Source organism: Marmota marmota, unplaced genomic scaffold, assembly GCF_001458135.2.
Source record: "Marmota marmota marmota unplaced genomic scaffold, marMar, whole genome shotgun sequence".
In the NCBI taxonomy this organism is placed as follows: domain Eukaryota; kingdom Metazoa; phylum Chordata; class Mammalia; order Rodentia; family Sciuridae; genus Marmota; species Marmota marmota.
In genome coordinates, this window is record NW_026000130.1 from 8,053,580 (window position 1) to 8,076,286 (window position 22,707).

A 22,707-nucleotide genomic window follows, 5' to 3' on the forward strand; every position below is an offset into this window, starting at 1 on the left:
AAAAGGGAAATTGCATGGTAATGGAGGGAGACCCTCACTGTTATACAAAATTACATATAAGAGGTTGTGAGGGGAATGGGAAAATAAACAAGGAGAGAAATGAATTACAGTAGATGGGGTAGAGAGAGAAGATGGGAGGGGAGGGGAGGGGGGATAGTTGAGGATAGGAAAGGTAGCAGAATACAACAGTTACTAATAGGGCATTATGTAAAAATGTGGATGTGTAACCGATGTGATTCTGCAATCTGTATTTGGGGTAAAATTGGGAGTTCATAACCAACTTGAATCTAATGTATGAAATATGATATGTCAAGAGCTTTGTAATGTTTTGAACAACCAATAAAAAAAGAAATTTGGAAAAGAATGTGGCACATTAAGTGAATATTTTAATAAAATTAAAAAGCCTTGAAAAAAAATCTCTCTCTAAAAATAAAATAAATAAATATTTATTCATTAAAAAAATAATAATAATGGCCCTAAATCCCATGAAAGATACAAATCTACAAATCCAAGCTCAATAAACCCCAAGCAAAATAAATTCAGAGACAACAAACCAAGACATATTATAGTCAAATAACTGAAAGAGAGAATCTTGGAAAAAGCAAGAAAGAAGTGACTTTTTTTTTTGGCACCACAGATTGAACTCAGGGGCACTCTACCCCTAAGCCACATCTCCAGCCCTATTTTGTATTTTATTTAGAGACAAGTTATCACTGAGTTTCTTGGCACCTCGCTGTTGCTGAGGATGACTTTGAACTCGATCCTCCTGTCTCAGCCTCCCAAGCCACTGGGATAACAGGCATGTGCCAGGGCGCCTGGCCCAAGAAGTGACTTGTTATATACAGGGATACTTAATAATGTTATCAACTAATTTCTCACCAGAAACCAGAAAACAAAAGCTAAAAAACAATGAGATGATATATTCAAGACAATTGTTAGTAAAACCCATCCTTCAAAAAAATTAAAGAAAAATTATGATTTTTTTTACCAGATAAACAAAAACCAAGATAATTCATCTTTTAAGACCTATCCGAAAAGATATATGAAAGGGTGTCTTGAAATGAAAATAAATATATAGTAACTTGAAGCCATTTGAAGAAATAAATAACACTGGCAAAGGTAACTACATAAGAAAACATAAAAACATTTACACTTTTGATTTGCAACTCCTATGTTTTTCTAAATGATATAAGAGGCAAATGTAATAAAACAATAATTATAACTCTGCATTAATGGACACATAATGTTTAAGATGCAATATGTGACAGTAATCATAAAAAAAAGAAAGGAACAAAGCCACATGAGAATAAGACATGCTGATGTACATCTGTACTTCCAGTTATTCAGAAGGCTGAAGCATAAGGATCACAAGTTCAAAGCAGCCTAGGCAACGTGGCAAAATACTATCTCAAAATAAAATTTAAAAGACTGGGGTTGTGGCTCAGTTGTAGAGCGCTTGCCTAACATGTGTGAGGCATTACGTTCAATTCACAGCACAGCATACAAATAATGAATAAAATGAAGGTCCATCAAAATCTAAAAAAAAATAAATGTTAAAAATAAAATAAAAAAGGCTGAGGGCTGCAGATGTGGCTCAGCAGCAATGCACTTATTACACAGCATGCACTAAGTCCTGGGTTCAATCCACAGTACCACAAAAAGGAGGGTTTGGGATGTAGCTCATTGATAAAGCACTTGCCTAGCAAGGGCAAGGCCTGGATTCCATCTCCAGTACCACCAAACACACACACACACATACACACACGAGAACAGGATACATACTACTGAAATCAAGTTGGTATTATTCAGATTAGGTTGTTAAAAGTTTAAGAAATGAAATGAAGGTCCCATGTTAAGAAAACAATAAAGGGAAAAGGAAAGAAGGGAAATTAATGGGCTGTGGTGTAGCTCAGAAGTACAGCATGTGCTCAGCATACACTGGCCCTGAGTTTAAACCCTATCGCACAGATACACACACAAATCACCTAAGTAAACTAAAGGGCAGTAATAGAGAATCAAAGAGCAAAAAGCATAGAAAACAAATTTAAAATGTGAATGAAGCTCATTAAAAAAAAAATCACCAAAATAGATTTTAAAATATGATTCTCTGGGTATTGTGGCGCAAGCCTATAATCCCAGCAGCTCAGGAAGCTGAGACAAGAGGATTATAAATTCAAAGCCAGCCTCAGCAATTTAGCAAGGCCCTGAGCAATTTACCAAGACTGTCTCAAAATAAAAAGGGCTGGCTGGGAATGTAGTTCAGTGGTTAAATGTTTCTGGGTTCAATCCCTGGTACCAAAAAAATAAATTTAAAAAATAAGTATGATCCATATATATGCTGCCTACAAGAGAAACCCTTTACATACAAAGATATAGAGAGATTGGAAGTAAAAAGATGGAAGATACTTCATGTAAGCAGTAACCAGAAGAGACCTATAGTGAGTATATTATTATCTAACAAAGCAGGTTTTTTGTTTTTTGAGAACGGGCATTGAACCCAGGGGCACTTAACCACTGAGTCACATCCCCAGCCTTTTTTTGTATTTTATTTAGAGACAGGATCTTACCAAATTTCTTAGGGACTCGCTAAACTGGGATTGCAGATGTAGACCACTGTGCTGGGATAACAAAGTATTTGAATTTTAAGTCAAGAAATATCACAAGAGGGGCTGGGGTTGTGGCTCAGTGGTAGAGCACTCGCCTAGCATGTGAGAGGCCCTGGGTTCGATCCTCAGCATGATACAAAAATAAAATAAAATAAATGTAATGTGTTCAAATACAACTAAAAAATGTTTTTAAAAAAAGAAATATCACAAGAGGCAAAGGACATTATATATTGATAAAGTCTACATTCATAAGATATAAAAATTAAATATATACAAACATAAAAAAAAAATAGAAAATTGGCCAGGTACAGTGGACATGCTTATAATCCCAGTGAGTTGAGAGGCCAAGGCAGGAAGATTGCAAATCTGAGGCCAGCTCAAACACCTAGAAACACCCTGTCTCAAAATTTTTAAAAAGGCTAGGAATGTAGCTCAGTAGAGTGCTCCTGGGTTCAATTCCCAGTGCCATAAAAAAGAAATAAACATTTATTACACAACATAGCAAAACCCCACAATATAATTCGGCAAAAGCTGACAAAATTGAAGGAGATGTATATTTTGAAATAACTCATGTTAGAGTTGGCAACTTCAATACCCTATTTTCAATAATAATGTTCAGAAAGAAGATCAATAAGGAAACACTCTTTTTTTTTTTTTTTAAAGAGAGTGAGAGAGAGAGAATTTTTTAATATTTATTTTTTTTTAGTTTTCGGCGGACACAACATCTTTGTTTGTATGTGGTACTGAGGATCGAACCCGGGCCGCACGCATGCCAGGCGAGCGCGCTACCGCTTGAGCCACATCCCCAGCCCCAAGGAAACACTCTTGAACAAACTTCCTTACAGAAACCTATTTAAAAGATGCATACGGAGGGCTGGGGTTGTGGCTCGGTGGCAGAGCGCTTGCCTCACACATGTGAGGCACTGGGTTCGTTCCTCAATACCACGTAAAAATAAATAAACAAAATAAAGATATTTGTAAAAAAAAAAAAAAAAGATATGTATGGAACATTCCACCTGACAACAGAATAGAAATTCTTCTCAACTACACATGAAACATTCTGCAGAACAGATCCACAGGTTAGATCAAAAGTTTTAATAAACTTTAAAAGATCAAAATCAGACTAAGGGGCTGGGGTTGTAGCTTAGTGGAAGAGTGCTTGCCTTGCATGTGTAAGGCACTGGGTTCGATTCTCAGCACCGCATATAAACAAATAAATAAATAAAGGTACATTAATAACTAATAAAAATATTTTTTTAAAAAATCTGACAGTGGGCTGGGGCTGTAGAGTAGAGCACTTGCCTAGCACACATGAGACAATGGGTTTGATAAGCAACACATTTTTATAAAATAAAGTAACTGTGTCCATATACAACTACATTTTTTTTTAAAGAGAGAGGGAGAGGGAGAGGGGGAGAGAGAGAGAGAGAATCTTTTTTTTTATTATTATTTTTTAGTTATCAGCGGACACAACATCTTTGTTTGTATGTGGTGCTGAGGATCGAACCCGGGCCGCACGCATGCCAGGCGAGCGCGCTACCGCTTGAGCCACATCACCAGTCCCACTTTTTTTTTTTTTTTTTAAATCAGACTAAGTAACATTTATGACCACAAAAGAATGGAAAGAGAAATCGATAACAGAGCTAGGAAATTTACAACTACATGGGAATTAAACATACTTTTCAACAACCAATGGATCAAAGAAGAAATCACAAATTAGAAAATAAGTCAGGTACAGTAATAAGTACCTATGGTTTCCAGCTACTCAGAAAGATGAGGGAGGAGGATTGCTTTAGTCAAACAAAATTAAATCATAACATACCAAAACATAAGGGATGCTGCAAATGTAGTGCTCAGAGGGAATATATAAGGACTATGAAGTTAAAAACAAAGAAAAATCTCCTCTGAACAACTAACTGGACACCTTTAAGAACAAGAAAACGAAGAGCAAATTAAGCACAAAATTAGGATAAATAACACATAAATAAAATGCTAAAAAAACAAAACAATGAAACCAGAAGCTGATTCTTTGAAAATATTAACAAAATTGATAAAACCTTAGCTAGACTGACAAAAGGAAAAGAAAGACATCACTAAAATCAGAACTGAAAGTGCAGGCATTACTACTAATTTTACAAAAATAAGGAAGATTGTAAGAGAACACTCATGGAGTTGGAGGTATAACTCAGTGGCAGAACATGTGCTTAGCATCCCTGAGGCCCTGGGCTCAATTCCCAGCACCACAAAAAAAATAAACAAGCAGAACACAGTGGCCCACGCCTGTAAATCCCATCTATTCAGGAGACTGAGGCAAGAGGATCACAAATTTAAGGCCAACCTCAGCAACCCTTTTCAAAATAAAATAAATAAATAAGGGCTGGGGGTATAGCTCAGTTGGTGGAGTGCTTGCCTCCCATGCACAAGGCCCTGGGTTCAATCCCCAGTACCACAAAATAAATGAACAAACACACACTATGAACAGCTGTACACCAAATAAACTGGATAACCAAAACCAAAATGGATAAATTCTAGAAATACACAAATCTACTGAAACTCACATAAAAATAAACAAAATATCAATGTAAACCTAAAACCAATAAGAAGATTAAGCGGACTGAATCAATAATCAAAACTCCCCACAAAGAAAAACCATGATCCATGTAGCTTCAGTGGTAAATTCCACTTTTCCAAAGAAAAAAGTAGGAACACTTTGTAACTCATATAATCAAGATCAGTATCACCCTGATAATGAAGCCACATAATGCTAGCAGAAGAAAACTACAAATATTCCCCATACATTTTTTTAATTAAAATTGTAAAAAAAAAAAAAATGCTAATAAGCCAGCTAGATATAGTCCCAGCTACTCAGGAGGCTAAGGGAAGAGGATCCCAAGCTCAAAGTCAGCTTGGGCAACTTTAAGAGACCCTACCAAAAAAATAAAATAAATAAAATTTCAAAATAAAATAAAATAAAACTGGCTGTAGCTCAGTGTTTGCCTAGCAATAATGCAAGGCCCAGGATTCAATCCCAAATACTTGGGGCAGGGCATGAGGTAGCATGAATTAAACACTATGACCTACAACAGTTTTGGCCAAAAGGATACTACAATAATATAACATCTTAAAAAATTAATGTTCTACATCATATTAACAGAACAAAATGAGGGAAAAAAACACATGATCATCTTAACTGATGCAGAAAAAAACATTTAACAAAATTGAATACACTTTCAGAAAAACACTAAATACCGTAGAATAGAAAAGAACTTCTGAAACATTAAAAAAAAAGGAGCTATCACCATATTCAATGGTTAAAAATCTGAAAGTTTCCCCATAGTATCTGAAAGAAGATTAGCATGCCCTCTTTTTTTTTTTTAATATTTATTTTTTAGTTTTCAGCAGACACAACATCTTTGTTTGTATGTGGTGCTGAGGATCGAACCCGGGCCACTTGAGCCACACCCCCAGCCCTAGCATGCCTTCTTTTGCCACTTCTATTCAACATGGTACTGATCATTCTAGCCTAAACAATTATGTCAAAAAATAAAATAAATATATAAATAAAGTCATCCAAATCAGGAAAGAACTATTTCTATCTGTAACTGACCTGATCTTATGTAACTGACCTGATCTTAAGTGTAGAAATCTCTAAAGATTATATGCAAATATCTATTAGAATACCAAATTCAGCTAATTACAGGATACAAAATTAACACCCCAAAATCAGAAATATTTCTATACATAGTAACACAGAATAATCCAAAAAGGGAAATAAGCAAACAATTTAATTTATAATAATATCAAAATATAGAACACCTAGGAATAAATTTAACCGAGGAGGTTGTTGTGAACTGAATGCTATTCCCCCAAAGTTTACACATTGAAGCCCTAACCCCAGTGTGACTATATTTAGAACAGAGAAATAATTGAGGTTAAAAGAGGTTATAAGTGGGGGGAGGGGTTCTGACTCAACAGGATTAGTATCCATACAAGAAGAGAAACCAGGCAATTCCCTCTCCCCAGTACATACAGCTAGGAGAGACCATGTGAGGATATACTTGGAAGGCTGCAAGCTAGGAATAGAGTCATTGCGACAAACCAACCCTGCTAGATCTTGATCTGGGATTTCTAGCCTCCAAAACTGTTGAGAATATAAATTTTGTTTAAGCCACCAGGTCTATAATATTTTGTTAGGTTAGCCTGAGTTAACAGAGACATAAGACCTGCATACTGAAAATTATACAATACTGCTTTAAAAAAAAAAAAAAACCCACTTGAAAGCCTAAGGAAATGGAAAGACATCCCAGGTTCATGGATTGGAAGACAATGTTGTAAAAATGAGATGATCTCAAGATTAAATGAACCATGGGGCTGGGGATGTGGCTCAAGCGGTAGCGCGCTCGCCTGGCATGCGTGCAGCCTGGGTTCAATCCTCAGCATCATATACAAAGATGTTGTGTCCACCGAAAACTAAAAAATAAAAGTATTAAAATTCTCTCTCTCTCCCCCTCTCTCTCTCTTAAAAAAAAAAAAAAAGATTAAATGCAACCTCAGCAGGCACCCTGACACACATCTATAATCCCAGAAGCTTAGGAGGATAGCGAGTTCAAAGCCAGCCTCAAACAGTGAGGTGCTAGCAACTCAGTGAGACCCTGTCTCTAAATAAAATATAAAAAAGGGCTAGGGATGTGGCTCAGTGGTTGAGTGCCCCTGAGTTCAATCCCCAGTATCAACAACAACAACAACAAAATTAAATGCAAGCTGGGGGATATAGCTCAGTTGGTAGAGTGATTGCTTGCGTGCATGAGGCTCTGGGTTCAATCTCCAGCACCACAAAACAAATAAATAAAAAGATTACATGCAACCTCTATCAAAATCTCAACAGTATTTGTTTCCCAAAATGGAAAAATTCATCCTAAAATTCATGTGGAATCTCAAAGGACCCTGAATAAGGCAAAACAATTTTTTAGAAAGACTGAAGGTGGAGGACTCACACTTCCTCATGACAAAACTTTCTACCAAAGGGACAATAATCAAAACAGTATAGCACTGGCAAAAGGATACACACATAGACCAACCCAATAGACTGAGAGTTCAGAAATAAACCTTCACTTATATGCTCAATTGATCTTTAACAAAAATGCAAGATCATTCAACGGGAAAGAATAGCCTCTTCAACAAATGGTACTAGAAAAACTGTTTATCCACATATAAAAAAATAAAATGGGCCCTTACTTCATGTAATATATGTAAATGAACTCAAAATGGATCAAAGACCAAATTGAAGAGCTGATACTAAAAAAAACTCTTAGGAAAAAAAACATCGGAAAATCTACATGACCATTCATGTTATGACAACAGTTTCTTTAAAAATCAGACCTAAGCAGCCTACACCAGAAGTTCTAGTTATTTGGGGGTAGGGGAGGAAATAGGATCACTTAAAGCCCCAGAGTTCCGGATCAGCTGGGGAAACATAGCAAGACTGCCTCAAAAATAAATAAATAGGGTTTCAATAAAAATTAAAAGTTTTCCCGGGAGCAGTGTTTCATGCCTATAATTCCAATGATTTGGGATGCTGAGGCAGGAGGATCAAAAGTTCAGTCAGCTTTAGCAACTTAATGAGATATTAAACAACTTAAAAAATACCTAAAGTGATCTCGAGATTAAATGCAACCCCAGCGGGCACCCTGGCACACATCTGTAATCCCAGAGGCTTGGGAAGCTGAGACAGGAGGATAGCCAGCCTCAAACAGTGAGGTGCTAGCAACTCAGTGAGACCCTTGCTAAAGTTGCTGAAGCTGGCTTTGAATTCATGATCCTTTCTGCCTCAGCCTCCCAAGCTATTAGGCTTACAGGTGTGCTCCACCTTGCCCACCCTGTCTCCAAAAAAAAAAAAAAAGTAGGGACGGAGAGGGTAGGAATGTGACTCAGGGGTAAAAGTATCCCTGGGTGAAATCCCCAGTACATCCCCCACCCCCACCCCCACCCCCCAAAAAAAATTTTAGCTAGGCCTGTGAGTACATACCTGATTCCAGCTACTCTCAAGGCTGAGGCAGGATGATTGAAAGAGTTTTTTTCTAGTTACAGACAAACAATAATTTTATTTTATTTATTTGTTTTTATGTGGCGCTGCGGACTGAACCCAATGCCTCATACATGCAGGTAAATGCTCTACCAATTAAGCTACAACCCCAGCCCAGATGACTGCAAGTTTGAGTTCAACCTCAGTAACTTAGCAAGACTCTGCCTGAAAATAAAACATTTTTTAAAAGGGTTTGTGATATAGCTGAGTAGTAAAGTGACCCTGGGTTGAATCTCCAGTAGCACAAAATAAACAAATAGATAGATAAATAAATAAAACTTAAATTAAAAAACAAAACTGTGAAATTTTCAGAGTGCAGTGGCATACACCTATAATCCCAACAACTTGGGGGTCTAAGGCAAAAAGATCCACAAGTTTGAGGCCAGCCTCAGCAATTCAGCAAGGTTTGATCTGCAGCACCAAATAAATAAACAGCTTTAAAGAGAGAAAGAGGGAAGAGAAAAAAAAAACTAGAATGGGAGAAAATATTTGCAAATCACTTATCTGATAAGGGTTAATATCCTGGAAATATATAGAACTCCTACAATTCAACAAAAGACAACCAGCTTTAAAACGGTATGCTGGGGCCTGGCACAGTGGCAAACACCTGTAACCCCAGCAGCTCAGAAGGCTGAAGAAGGAAAATCTCAAGTTCAAGGCAACCCTCAGCAATGAAGCAAGGCCCAAAACAACTTAGCAAGACCCTGACTCAAAATGAAAAATAAAAGGGCTGGGGATGTGGCTCAGTGTTTAAAAAAAAAAAAAGGTTTATAAATAAATAAACAGGCAAATGGCCAATAAGAATACAAAAACAGGGCTGGGTTGTAGCTCAGTGGTAGAGAACTTGCCTCGAATGTGTGAGACACTGGGTTCAATCCTGAGCACCACATAAAAATGAATAAATAAAATATTGTGTCCAACTACAACTAAAAAAAAAATTTAAAAAGAAAGAATACAAAATACAAAAACAATGCTCAACATCCTTAATGATGAAGAAAATTAAAATCAAAACCACAATAAGATATCATTTCACATCAACTAAGATGGCTCTAATATGAAAAAGTATCGGTAAGGATGTGGAGAAGTCAGAACCCTCATCCACTGCTGGAATGTAAGACTATGTGGTTATTATTGTGAAAATCTGGCGATTTATCAGAATATTAAACAGAATAAACATATAATCCAGCAATCCCACGTCTACATATATATCCCAAAGAATTGAAAACAGGAACACAAGCAAATTCTTGCATGCCAATGTTCATAGCAACATTATTCAAAAAACCCAAAAACTAGAAAAAACCCAAGTGTCCATCAACAGATGAATGGATAAACAAAACATGGTATATCCACACAATGGAACATGAATGGTTCATAAGAAGAAATAATGTTCTGATACATACTACAACATGGATGAACCTTGAAAACATTATGCTAAGTAGAATGAATTGTACGTAACTTTCCTATGTTCATATATGAATACACCAACCAGTGAAATTCCACATCATGTACAACTACAAGAATGGGATCCTAATTAGAATCTAAGTTATAATCCACGTATGTACAATGTCAAAATACACTCTACTGTCATGTATATCTAAAAATAACAATAAAAATCATTATGTAAGTGAAATAAAACACATATAAAAGTAAAAATATTGTATGTTACTTCATTTATATGAAATATTTATAATAGGCAAAAATCACAGAAGTACAAGGGGCTGGGGAATAGGGGAAATGAAGAGTTGTTGTTTAATAGGTAGAATTTCTGCTTGGGTGATGAAAATATTGTGGAAATAGTAGCAATGGTTTTACAAATATGTTTAGATTGTTTGTTTTTGTATTAGGAATCAAACCCAATCAAACCCAACAGAGATTTACCACTGCCACTGAGGTACATCCTCAGCCCCTAACATTTTTATTTTGAGGTAGATTCTAAGTGGCCCAAGCTGGTACTGAACTTGCAATCCTCTTGCTTCAGCCTCCTGGGTCACTGGAATTACAGACAATATATCATTGCACCCAGCAATAAAATACAGATATAGATTTGGGGTGGGGGGGTACCAGGAATTGAACCTAGTACTGAGCCACATCCCCAGCCCTTTTTTGTATTTTATTTAGAGACAAGGTCTCACTGAGTTCTTAGGTCCTTGCTGAATTGCTGAAGCTGGCTTTGAACTTATGATCCTTCTGCCTCAGCCTCCCAAGCTATTGGGATTATAGGTGTATTTCATCTTGCCCAGTTTATTTATATATAAATATTTGCACATATTTATATATAAATAAGAGTATATATTTATATTATATATAAATATACATATATAAATAAAAATTAATGAAACAGTTGGGCATGATGGCACATGCCTTGTAATTCTAGCAATTCAGGAGGGTAAAGCAGGAGGTTTGCAAAGTTGAGGCTAGCCTCAGCAACTGAAGAAGACTCTGCCTCAAAACAAACAAATAAAAAGGGCTGAGGAAATAGTTTAATGGTAGTGCTTGCCTACAATGTGTGAGGCCCTGGATTCAATCCCCAGTACTGCAACAAAATAAAATAAAGAGAATAAACCTGAACTATCATGGTCACAATATAGTGCCTCTAGGGAGAATCTCTCACTTCTCCTCCACCTGCTCTCCCTCTCCCTGCACTTCAGCCAAAGATTTATTCAGCAGCTCCCAACCAGCATCTTGATATAAATGCCTGAGGTAGGGTGTGGCAGGGCTGCCTTGCTTTATCACCTGACTCTGTTTTCACCCCAATTCAACAGACCTCAGGTGATCTGGAGTAGAAGATTACCATGTTGGCCTAGCCCCTAGGATGCAGGAAGACTCAAGGCCCTCCTTTAACTCAGGGAAGGTAGCAGCCAAGAATGTCAACTCTGGGGAATGAAGAAATGCTACTTTGAGGAGCTGGGGTTATGGCTCCTGCCTAGCCTTGGGTCCTGCCTCAGCCTTGAGAGTAGCACTTTCCTAGCATTGGGTCCAATTCTCAGCACCACATATAAAGAAATAAAGGTCCATTAAAATAAAAAATATATATTAAAAAAAAAAAAAACATGCTGCCGGGTGTGGTGGTACACACCTGTAATCCCAGCAGCTTGGGAGGCTGCGATAGAACTGTGAGTTCAAAGCAAGCCTCAGCAACTACGAAGCACTAAGCAACTCAGTGAGACCCTATCTCTACTTAAAATACAAAATAGGGCTAGGGATGTGGCTCAGTGGTCAAGTACGCCTGAGTTCAATCCCCAGTACCAAAAAAAGTAATAATAATAAAAATAAAAATGCTACCTTGAAATGCTGCTGGTACCAACGAAGGGGACCTGGGCAATAATCATAGAAGGCAAGTGAGAGGGAAATGATAAGAGTACAATTTGAGCAGGAAGAAGAGCAGTCTGGCTGTAGTTTACTCTCCCTGGGCTCAGCTTTGGCCTGGGATACTCCCCAGAACCTCAGTCCAAGCACATTAGAATTCAAGTAGCCAGTCTCTCTAACTTTGGTTTAATGAGACCCTTAGCCCTCTGTTCCACAGGCTCAACCAGTATGAAACTAAAGGGAGGCCTTGGAGTGAGCTGGTGGCAGAGACTTCTGAAGCAATCTACACTTAAGCTGGCCTGTGGGCTCTCAGGCTACTGAGCTCACATGGTGAGCACACCACCCTAGCCTTGCCATTTAAAACCATATTCCATTCATTCTTATCATTTTCCAAAAGAGCCATAGATTAGCTGTTCACTTCTTTTATCAGTGGAATACAAAATCTCAATTAGAAAAAGGAAGAAGAGGTTACAAGGTCCTAGCTATATTTTTACTCAGCACCTAACAGATCACAATGGCAGGCAAGGGCTACAGTCACAGGCCAGTCCCTCCCATCCAGGGTTTCCTGGTCACCCACCCTGTGCCCTCAGAGCCACATCTTCAAGTCTCAAAAAATTCAAAGCACTCATCTTCAAAACCAGACTAAAAGCTCCCACATTTAAAAATTCCAAAACTATCTTTCCTTAGTTATCCAAATGACTGAGAATAAACTACAAACCCAATATTTGCCACTCAAATTTCAGGAGCTTTAAAAAAAACAGAAGCATGACCCAGCACCAAGGAAGCATCTACAGTAAGTATATTTTATGTTCTGCTTTAGAAAAGGATCCAAGCTCTCACAAGAAACAATTATATGTAACAATAAGAGGACAACACCAGACAGAGGGAAAGCGCCTGAGGCTCACATGGGCAAAGTGGAGAAAAAAAGGAAGAGAGAAGAAGGGTGAATCTGTAAGAATTGAAAAGAAGGGGAGCATTCTTACAGAAGGATGAGGTTGTGGGCGGGGTGCCTGAAAGGCTATATATTGCCCAACTGAAGTCACCTGATGGACAAACAGTTCCAAGAGAGAAGGCAGGGAATGAGACAGAGGCAGAAACCTTTTATGTACAGGAAGATAATCATTGATGCTAGAAAAAACAGAGCCCCCAAAACAGGAGAGAAAGGTAGAGACTAACAAGACCCAAGTTTAACAGTGAGGAGGTAGCAGCGGCAAGTCAGCAAAGAATGGTGCACTGGCTGTAGGACTGGGCTGAGACACTGCCAAAGGTTTAAAAGCTTGGGAGGCAAGCAAGGGTCAGAAGTATAACAACTGGAGGGAGTCCAGTTGCTTGGTGTGAAGTACTTTCAGGAAGGTGGGAGAAATGAGAACTGCATCCTGGAGTTAAGCACAGGTCAAGTCTCCAAAGGGGTGAGGGATCAAAGAATGGAGAAAAGAAGAGACAAGAGTATAATAATGCCAAAGCAAAGCCTATTGTTAAGAGAAGCCCAAGTCTCTAAGGCAGAAGTCCCTGAGACAGGGGGAGGTAGGGATGTGGGGTCAGTCATTGAAAGCAAAATCCCAGAAAAGCCAGTGAAGGTAACGTGGTCAGTTAGGAATAAGGACTGAGATAAATGGGAAGCACCTGTTGGAGGGTACCAGAAATAAAGCCTGGAACACAGGTGTCCAGAAAGTTAGAAAGATGCAAAATGAAGGGGAAAAGCAAAAGAAGACCTAGATGGGAACACCAACCCTCGATTAAGAGAGGCCAGAGAAGGAGGTCTTGTCCCGATAAATAGGGCCAGGCATCCAGAAGCCAGGGAAGACAGGAGAGAATAGGAGCACAAATACATACTCCTCTTCCCTGTGTATATTACCACAAATCTGCAAAGTTTGGAACCCCCCAGAATTTTGGAAAACTAGTACAAAGCTGGGAATATCCTCAAGAGCCCAGAGTCACAGCCCACTTCTGTGCATGTGTGGGCTACCCAGACTACAAGCCTACTTTAGGAGCACAGAGATAGCCCCAACAGCACACACACCACCTGAAAGAATAATCTGATAAGAAGTGGAAGTGTTCAATACTCACAGGAACAATAAGCCCTTGCCAAGTCAATAAATTAGCTTCATCAACCTGGATGTTACGGAAGTTTTTCATTCCACATTTGCGGATCTCTTCAAGCTCCTGTTGATTAACAAAGCATAAAGGGATATCAAATCAGGGAAAGTACCACATATTAAGATCCCTCCTGACTCCCTCAAATTAAACCAGGTGATGACACCACTAATGACAAAATATGATTGAGGACTAGATCACACCAGGGTGGTTAAAGAGGCACAGAGCCCAGCCCTCTGTGAGGTCATTGCCTCTACCCCTGTCCCAGACCAAGACAAGCCCCCACCTCCGTGAGTCCACTGAGCATGATGGGGGTGATCATATGTCTACAGATGTACCAACTCTTCTTTGGGTTGGTGGCCATGCCTATTTAAATACTCTCAACACCCTGCACCTGGCAGACACATAGCAGGGGCTAACCTGAGATGCTACAGACCTAACTTCTTCCAATTAAGATTCGTTAAGCACTGACTAGGCACTGGATGCTGAGAATATAAAGATGAATAAAACTGTGTACTAGGAGCCAACCAAAGGTAAATGCACACCCACAAACTTTCCTACACATTGCCATGAGTGCATTTCAGGACTCCATCCCAGCATAAGCAAAGAGACCATCATACAAACTGGGATGGGGAGGGGGATAGGAAACCTTCACTAAGGCTTGGTTTCTTGAGTTGCCACAGAGGGGAAATGAGACCCAGAGCTGCAGACAATGAAAGAGAAACTATGTTGTAAGCAACAGGAATCTTTAAAAATATCAGGTATTACTGCATGTATATAGTCAATGTGACAAATGCTATTTCACCCAGAAAGCACAACCACTGCAATTAAATACTTCAGGACCCTGTCTAAGATGTGTTTAGAACTGTCTATTACTGCTTTTTGACTGTGTACCAGCCTAACATTTCCCATTGCTTCCTCAACACCTCAAGTGAATATCCAGCAGGCTTCACAACCCAAGCCACCCCATATGCACACTCCCAGCCACCCATCACATTACCAACATTCCTTCATATTCACATAACTGGAGTGCCCCTCCTGCCACTGCCTCAACCCAGCCTCCTGCCCATTGGCAAGACAGCCTCCCCAACATCTCAGATGTCTTCTCTTCTGCAACTCTGAGCATCACCCCACTGAGCTCTGCTTCCTGTACCAGGCTGCTTTCTCTCTGACCCAGCCCACACAACCTCTAGAATGGGGAAAGCCTCTCCCTGTGCACAGTCATGGCTCAGGATAGCTCAGAGGTCCAATATCTTCAAGCTCAAAAGATCCTCTGCACCCCACACTTAATTGCTCTGCAGCAATTTACAAGGCACACTGGGGCTATACAGGCATGAAAGGAACAATTCTGAGGAAGGGGGAACCAAAGCCAATTACAGGTTCTTTAGTTGGGGTAAAGAGGATTTGGCCCAGAATGGGCCGGGGAGGAGAATGTATTGAAGGAATACAAGGAATAGGTACTTCATGGCAAGCAACAGGCACAGTGTCTTCCCACAGGGTTGCTCACTACTTGTCAAACCCCTCTCCCATCCCTGGTGCCCACCACCATAATCACCTGAACCTGGACCCAGAACCAGAAATTCTAGTTCAGCAAGTGTAGATGGAACCTGAACATAAAGATTTTTAACAAGCAGCACAAGGAGGGCAGAGGCACTGCCATACTGAGGGACAGGTCCATTTGGAAGAACTAGCACTAAGAAGATCTACTCTACAATGAGGGATGAAGTGGTCTGACTCCCCTATAGAGAAAGCATGAAGCCTGAGGGACCACTTCAACCTGACAACTGTTGCCTGGTCCTTTTGCTAATGCCAGAGATTCATCAGAACACTCCACTGGAGATAATGAAGCCTGGGCAGATTCAAGAAGGGAAAAAAGTCTTGCACCAACACCAGCCCCATTCCCTTCCCAAATAGAATATCAGCTCGAGGAGGGCAGGTGTGAAGGCAGAGACCAGAAAGCCCCAGCAGTGCCAGGATTTAGCTCTTGATGGGGCTCAAACATTTGCTTAATGACTAAGTTAGTGAATGGCTAAGAAGGCAGGCCTTCCTAGGGGATCAGGAAAAAAAGGACCTGGTATTCTCTGAGTATCAAAGCTGTATTTTGGCTTTTTGGTCCGTGGTTCAAGATTATTAGAATTAAAATTCTTGGCTAGGGACAGAAGATATCATAACCCCCAGTAAGGCCTGGGTCATACTAAACTATTAAAATGCTTTGAACCAAATACAGACAGAAAAAAATATGTATACATATGCCAGAAAGAACTTTGAAACTAGACAACCAGGAAAAAAAAAAAAAAACGTAGGAGAAGATATCACAGGATAAAACAATTTTACCCCCAGACCTGGGGAATGATCCCAAAGGCACTCTACCACTGAGCCACATCCCAGTCCTTTATGTTTATTTTTTTATTTGAGAAAGGCTCTCACTAAGTTGCTGAGGCTGGGCTGGAACTTGCAATCCTCCTGCCTCCAGGATTATAGTTGTGTGCCACTGTGCAAATCTTAATCAATAAACTTACTGGTTTCAGAACTCTACATACCAACACTGTGAATTATGGCTGAAAAACACAAGAAGGTAAATCTCACAAGAATTACAAAAATATCACAAGATGAACTCAATTGTAACAGGGCAGTGAAAAACTGTATCTTCCTCAAGAAAAAAAGAGGAACCTGTGGGCATGGGTGTAGGGAGAGCACCTATAGGTACTTTGATATCAAGCAGATGCATAAACAAAGATAAAAGCAATTCTGAGCAAGCCACATGCCTGGGGTCACAGAAGAAAGGGCAACACTAAAGAGGGCTGAGCTGGGAGGCTCAGGGAATTCAAAGCAGGGTTATCAGATAAACTCTCAACTTACCTTGCTGTCAAGTTAAGTCCTCCCAAGGAAGAGGCAAGCTCCATTGCATAACTCTAACCAATAAGGAAGAACTGATTAAAAGGCAGAAGTGAGAGAAACCAACAAACAAGTCCTGTCATCTTCTGGGAATGCTGAACAACCCATAGTAAAGAGTTTCTCAACAGGGTGTCACCAGCATCTTAACTCTGCACTTAAGCATCCTGAGCCTTGCCTGAGACAGATGCTAGGCATTGTGACACTGTCCCACCCAGATTTCCCAACGTCCTCTAGAGAATCACTGGACCTAGCATTGGCTAAGATGCTAAAAGTCCTGCATTGCACAAAATGGCAATGCAGGGAAAAAAATGTTCAGTCCACTAAATGCCAATCATGCCTCCTACACTGAGGAAAACAAAGAAGATGAATTCAACACTCATTTAGGGAAAAAATAGATTCCATCTGAAGGCATGAGACTCAAAAAGTCAATATGACACTCAAGATGACAAACCCTTAAGCAATAACTGAGAAAGGTCCTGATAATGAAGAATTGGGGAAGGAATTTAAAGAAACCACGTAAAGTCAAAGAGGTTTAATTCAAAAGGTTATTACAGGGCTGGAGTTGTGGCTCAGTGGCAGAGTGTTCGCCTAGCACGGATGAGGCATGGGTTCGATCCTCAGCACCACATAAAAATAAATAAATAAAAATAAAGGCATTGTGTCCACCTACTATTAAAAAAATAAAATAAAATAAAGGTTATTACAAATAGTGGAAGAAAGGAATTGACAAAGAAAAAATGTAGGGTGGCCCAGCTCTAAGGAAAACAAGAAGACCAAAGCCAAGATCGACAGGAGCTTACAAAAAAATACTCCCACAAAGGTTCCTTTCAGTTCTGCTCAGAATCAGAAGCAGCCTGGGGTCAACTGCTCAGAACTGATGATACAATGCTGACAAACCAAGAGAGAGACCTGAAGGAAAGCAGAACCCTGCTAGTCCCTTCTCCTGGTAAAGAACAGCAGATTTCCCAGCCAGGACAAGTGGAAGAAGAGGAAGACAGCAATGCTTCCCAAAATATGATCCCTTTCATATTTTTGTTTTTCTTTTGGGAAATGATGGGGACTAAGCCCAGGGATTAGTGCATGCCAGGTAAGCACTCTACCAACCAAGTCATATCTCCAGCCCTGTACAGTTCTTAAAAAGAGGAATAGCCCATTCCCTAAATGCCAGCTCAGCGAGCTAGATGCCCATATGCCAACCATGTGGCAAAGTGTGGAGTGTGCAGAAAAGAAAGGGGTTACTACCTGAAAGATGGGCCCTGAAACCCCTGCAGAAGCCCACTGCTTCAAGTACTGAGGCAGCTAGAAGAGCAAGAGATTGTCATGCAGTGCAGAATCGGCACTCATCACCTAACTCGGATCTACCTATCTGCATTTTGTCAAAGTAGCAAAAAAATCTGTTTCTTCTATGGGGCCTAGAAAGTTGACTGTACAAAATCTCCTCACATAATCCCCATGAAAGTCCAAGTTTAAGAACCACACAGGGGCCAGTGATTACTAACTAGTTCATGGTCAAAGTCTTTTTTAAGAAATCAGAAAAACTTGGGGCTGGGGTTGTATCTCAGCAGTGGAAAGCTCACCTATCATGTGCGAGGCACTGAGTTCGATCCTCAGCACCACATAAAAACAAATAAATAAAATAATTGTGTCCAACTACAACTATAAAAATATATCTTAAAAAAGAGATGGGGGCTGGGGTTGTGGCTCAGCGGCAGAGCGCTCGCCTAGCACGTGTAAGGCCCTAGGTTCGATCCTCAGCACCACATAAAAATAAATAAATAAAGATATTGTGTCCAACTAAAAAATAAATATTTTTTTAAAAAAAGAGAGAGAGAGAGAGAATGATGGGGGCTGGGGCTGTGGCTCAGTGGTAGAGCGCTCACCTAGCAAGTGCAAGGCCCTGGGTTCAATCCTCAGCACTACATAAAAATAAATAAATAAAAGTATTGTGTCTACCCACATCTAAAAAATAAATAAGCATTTAAAAAAGAGAGAGAGAGAGAGAGAGAGAGAATGATGGGTTTAAAAAAAAAGAAATCAGAAAAACTGGGTGTGGTGGTGTATTCCTGTAATCCCAGCTGAGACAGAAGGATTGCAAGTGGGAAGCAAGCCTGGGCAATTTAACAAGATCCTATCTCAAATGCAAATACATAATATTTTCCCATCTGTACAGGGGTAATACACTGTATTAAATTTTAAGGTCTTACCTATGTTTGATTACAGAAACTAATAAAGTATTCTCTAAATAAATAAACAAAGTAAATACACAAACCAGGCATGGTGGTATATGCCTATAAACCCAGCAACTCAGGAGGCTAAGGCAGGTAGATCCCAAGTTCAAGACCAGCCTGGGGAACTTGGTGAAATCCTGTCTCAAAAAATAAGGAGGAGTTGGGGCTGTAGCTCAGTGGCAGAGCACTTGCCTAATTGCCTAATACATGTGAGGCACTGGGTTCGATTCCAAACAAAGAAATAAACTAAAGGCATTCCGTCAATCTACAACTACAAATTTTTTTTTTTAGATAATAATAATAAGGTCTAGGGAAACTGCTCAGTGGTAGATGCTCCTGGGTCTCATCCCCAGTACCTAAAAAATAAACAAATAAGTAAATAAATAAATAGAGGTAGGGATATAATTCATAGTAATGAACCCGAGTTCAATCTCTAGTACTAACAAAAAAGATAACAAATCCAAAGTACTCAATGATTCTTCCCCCTCAAAATATATATCAGAGAAGCCAAGTGAGAGATGCTTCTGATGTTACACCAACACTAGGAATAGCACATTTCAATACCAGGGTTCTTGTTGAGTATAAACAAGCATATTCAATACTACTGTGTCACACTGTATTTGTTAAATGGAAAAAGAAGCAATATGTCCCTAGAGGAACTACAGAAAGTAAGTCTAAAGTCCCTCCTTGGGGGCTGGGGATGTGGCTCAAGCGGTAGCGCGCTCGCCTGGCATGCGTGCGGCCCGGGTTCGATCCTCAGCACCACATACAAAGATGTTGTGTCCGCCGAAAAACTAAAAAAAATAAATAAATATTAAAATATTCTCTCTCTCTCTCTCTCAAAAAATAAATAAATAAATAAAGTCCCTCCTTGGCTGTTGATCTGAGTTAGAAGAGCTAACAAATGACATTTTCGGCACCTTTAGGTCAGAGTGAGTGAAGCCCAGAAGACCCCAGAAGGGAATAGCTACATAGAAGAGGCTCTGCATGAAGGATACAGAAAACCTTGAGATAAGATCAAGTGTGGGAAACACATGAGGGAAGAAATCAACAGGTTAAGCAAGCAACCAGGAAATGAGTTAGAGAGTTTTCTAATGTCATGATTAGGTCCAGAGTAAGTTTTGGAGCCCCTGGGGGACTGTTCAACTTCCACATGCAGAGAGATGGGGTGGGGGAGGGCAAGAAGGACAGAGAGACTAGCTGGTATCAGGTCCCACCACATCAACTTCAAGAGTGGGCTGGGCACCTGTGTCTTAGAAATGCTTCCCAGGTGACTGCAATGTGTATTCATTCCTGCTTAAGAATCAACATGCTACCAGGTATAGTGGCACACATCTATAATCCCAGCAGCTTGGGAGGCTGAGGCAGAGGATCAAGAGTTCAAAGCCAACCTCAACAATTTAGCAAGGCCCTATGCAACTCAATGAGACCCTATCTCAAAATAAAAAATAAAAACGGTTGGGGATGTGGCTCAATGGTTAAGCAACCCTGGGTTCAATCCCCTGTACCAAAAAAAAAAAAAAAAAGAAAAGAAATGAGCAGAGCAGCTGGGCACGATGGCATATACCTATAATCCCAGCAACTCAGCAACTGTGAGGCACTAAGCAACTCAGTGAGACCCTGTCTCTTAAAAAAAAAAAAAAATACAAAATAGGGCTGGGGCTCAGTGGTTGAGTGCCCCTGAGTTCAATCCCTGGTACCAAAAAAAGAGAAAGGAAAAAAGGTATGTAGGGCCCTGGGCGGGCTGTGGATGTAGCTCAGTGGTAGAATGCCCCCAGTTCAACTCCCATTGTGAGGAGGATGGAGAAAAAATTGAGCCAAGCAGGTGCCTCTGTTTCCTGTGTAGGATCCTAGGACAGTTTAGCTTGCTCTGGGATACCACATATCAATATTTACAATGACAAAAACATGAACATGTACAGTATTTTCCCTAGTTCTCCATAGTTAATCAGTAAGTGTCTATGTTGAATAAGGAATGTTTTTAGGCTCCTCTTGACTGGCCAAAACAAATCCTGGCAGATAAACCAGATGTCTGAGGAAAATTACACAAAGCTGCCTTAAATCTAAGCACAGTGTCACTATCAAATACCAGCTACACAACTGGCAGGAAATAATAATGTGAAATAGCAGATTTCTACTTCTGTGTGATTCAAAGCGACTAACTTTAGCAGAGATACAAGTTTTCCAGGCTTATTCAATGCAACCATGAGCAAAGACACTAAATCATGACTTTAACCTGATTCCATACATTGCAAATCTACAAATCTCATTTCAATTAATATTCAATAGGGCTGAGGATATAGCTCAGTGGTAGAATATTTGCCTAGTACAGGTCCTGGGTTCAATCCCCAATACTGCAAAAAATAATAAATAGAATTAATATTCAGTAAAGGGGACAGGACTCATGACAACACATGACCCCTTCCATAGGCTGGAATGTGCTAGCTAGCTATCTTATTCTTAGTTTATTATCATAATTGACATACGGTCCTATTATCAAAACTTTATGAAGTCATTTCATTATTCTTTTTGTAGATATCAGGACATGGGTTCAAAATAACAATACAAATGAGTTGGGGGGAAAAAAATCAATATTTAAACTCAGGTCCCTATTACTCTATCAATGCCTCCAAACAGGTGAGTGACTCCTGGGGAGGTCATTTAAAGAGGATGTAATTAAAAAGAACCCTCCGTACAGGCTTAAAGGAAGGTACTGCCTACAACATTCCAAGACAAGCATGACCAAGGCCCTAGCTGAACAGGCTCTGGCACCAGCTCCACACAGATAGCTTCTCACAAGCCTCACTCCTAGAATGTGTTTTTGTCTCCATTTGAACATGGGTGTGCCTGGCATTCTTGACCTACATTACACACTCCCAAATCCAGTACCCCCCAACCAGACTGAGAGCTCCTTAAGGACTGGCTTACCAGTCTCTTCAAGTCTGTCCAAAACAGAACCAGAGACATAAAGCGTGACGCAGAATGAGTAAGCAGAAAAGAAACTGTATAAAACATGTCGTGGGGGTTGGGGGTGTAGAGCACTTGCCTAGCATGTTCAAACCCTTTATTTACAGATAACACAACCCCAGCATTAAAAATAACAAGGGTTGGGGCTGGGGTTGTGGCTCAGCGGTAGAGCACTCATCTGGCACATGCGGGACCCTGGGTTCAATCCTCAGCACCACATAAAAAATAAACAAGTGAAATAAAGGCATTGTGTCCAACTACAACTAAAAAATAAATATTTAAAAAAAAAAAAAAGGGCTGAGGTTGTGGCTCAATGGTAGAGTGTTCGTCTAGCATGCGTGAGGCACTGGGTTCGATCCTCAGCACCACATAAAGATAAAATAAAGATATAGTGTTCACCTAAAACTAAAAAATATATATTTAAAAAACAACAACAAAACAAACACATGACTCAGTGGTAGAGTGCTTTCCTGGAATGCACAAGGCCCTGGGTTCAATCCCTAGCACCACAAAAAAAAAAAAAAAAAGG

The 22,707-nt window shown here is 39.8% G+C and overlaps 1 protein-coding gene across 2 annotated transcripts in view; it reads right to left on the bottom strand.

Annotated features, from left to right (window-relative positions):
- Positions 1-22,707, bottom strand: part of Ube2l3 (ubiquitin conjugating enzyme E2 L3) — a 60,215-nt gene that overhangs the window by 27,413 nt on the left and 10,095 nt on the right. The window contains exon 2 of one of the 2 annotated variants that reach the window (XM_015500352.2): positions 14,062-14,157. The exons of the other annotated variant lie outside the window; for it this stretch is intronic. Coding sequence (XP_015355838.1) covers positions 14,062-14,157 — 96 coding nt within the window. The remainder of the gene's footprint in view (positions 1-14,061; positions 14,158-22,707) is intronic. 2 annotated transcript variants of the gene reach the window in all.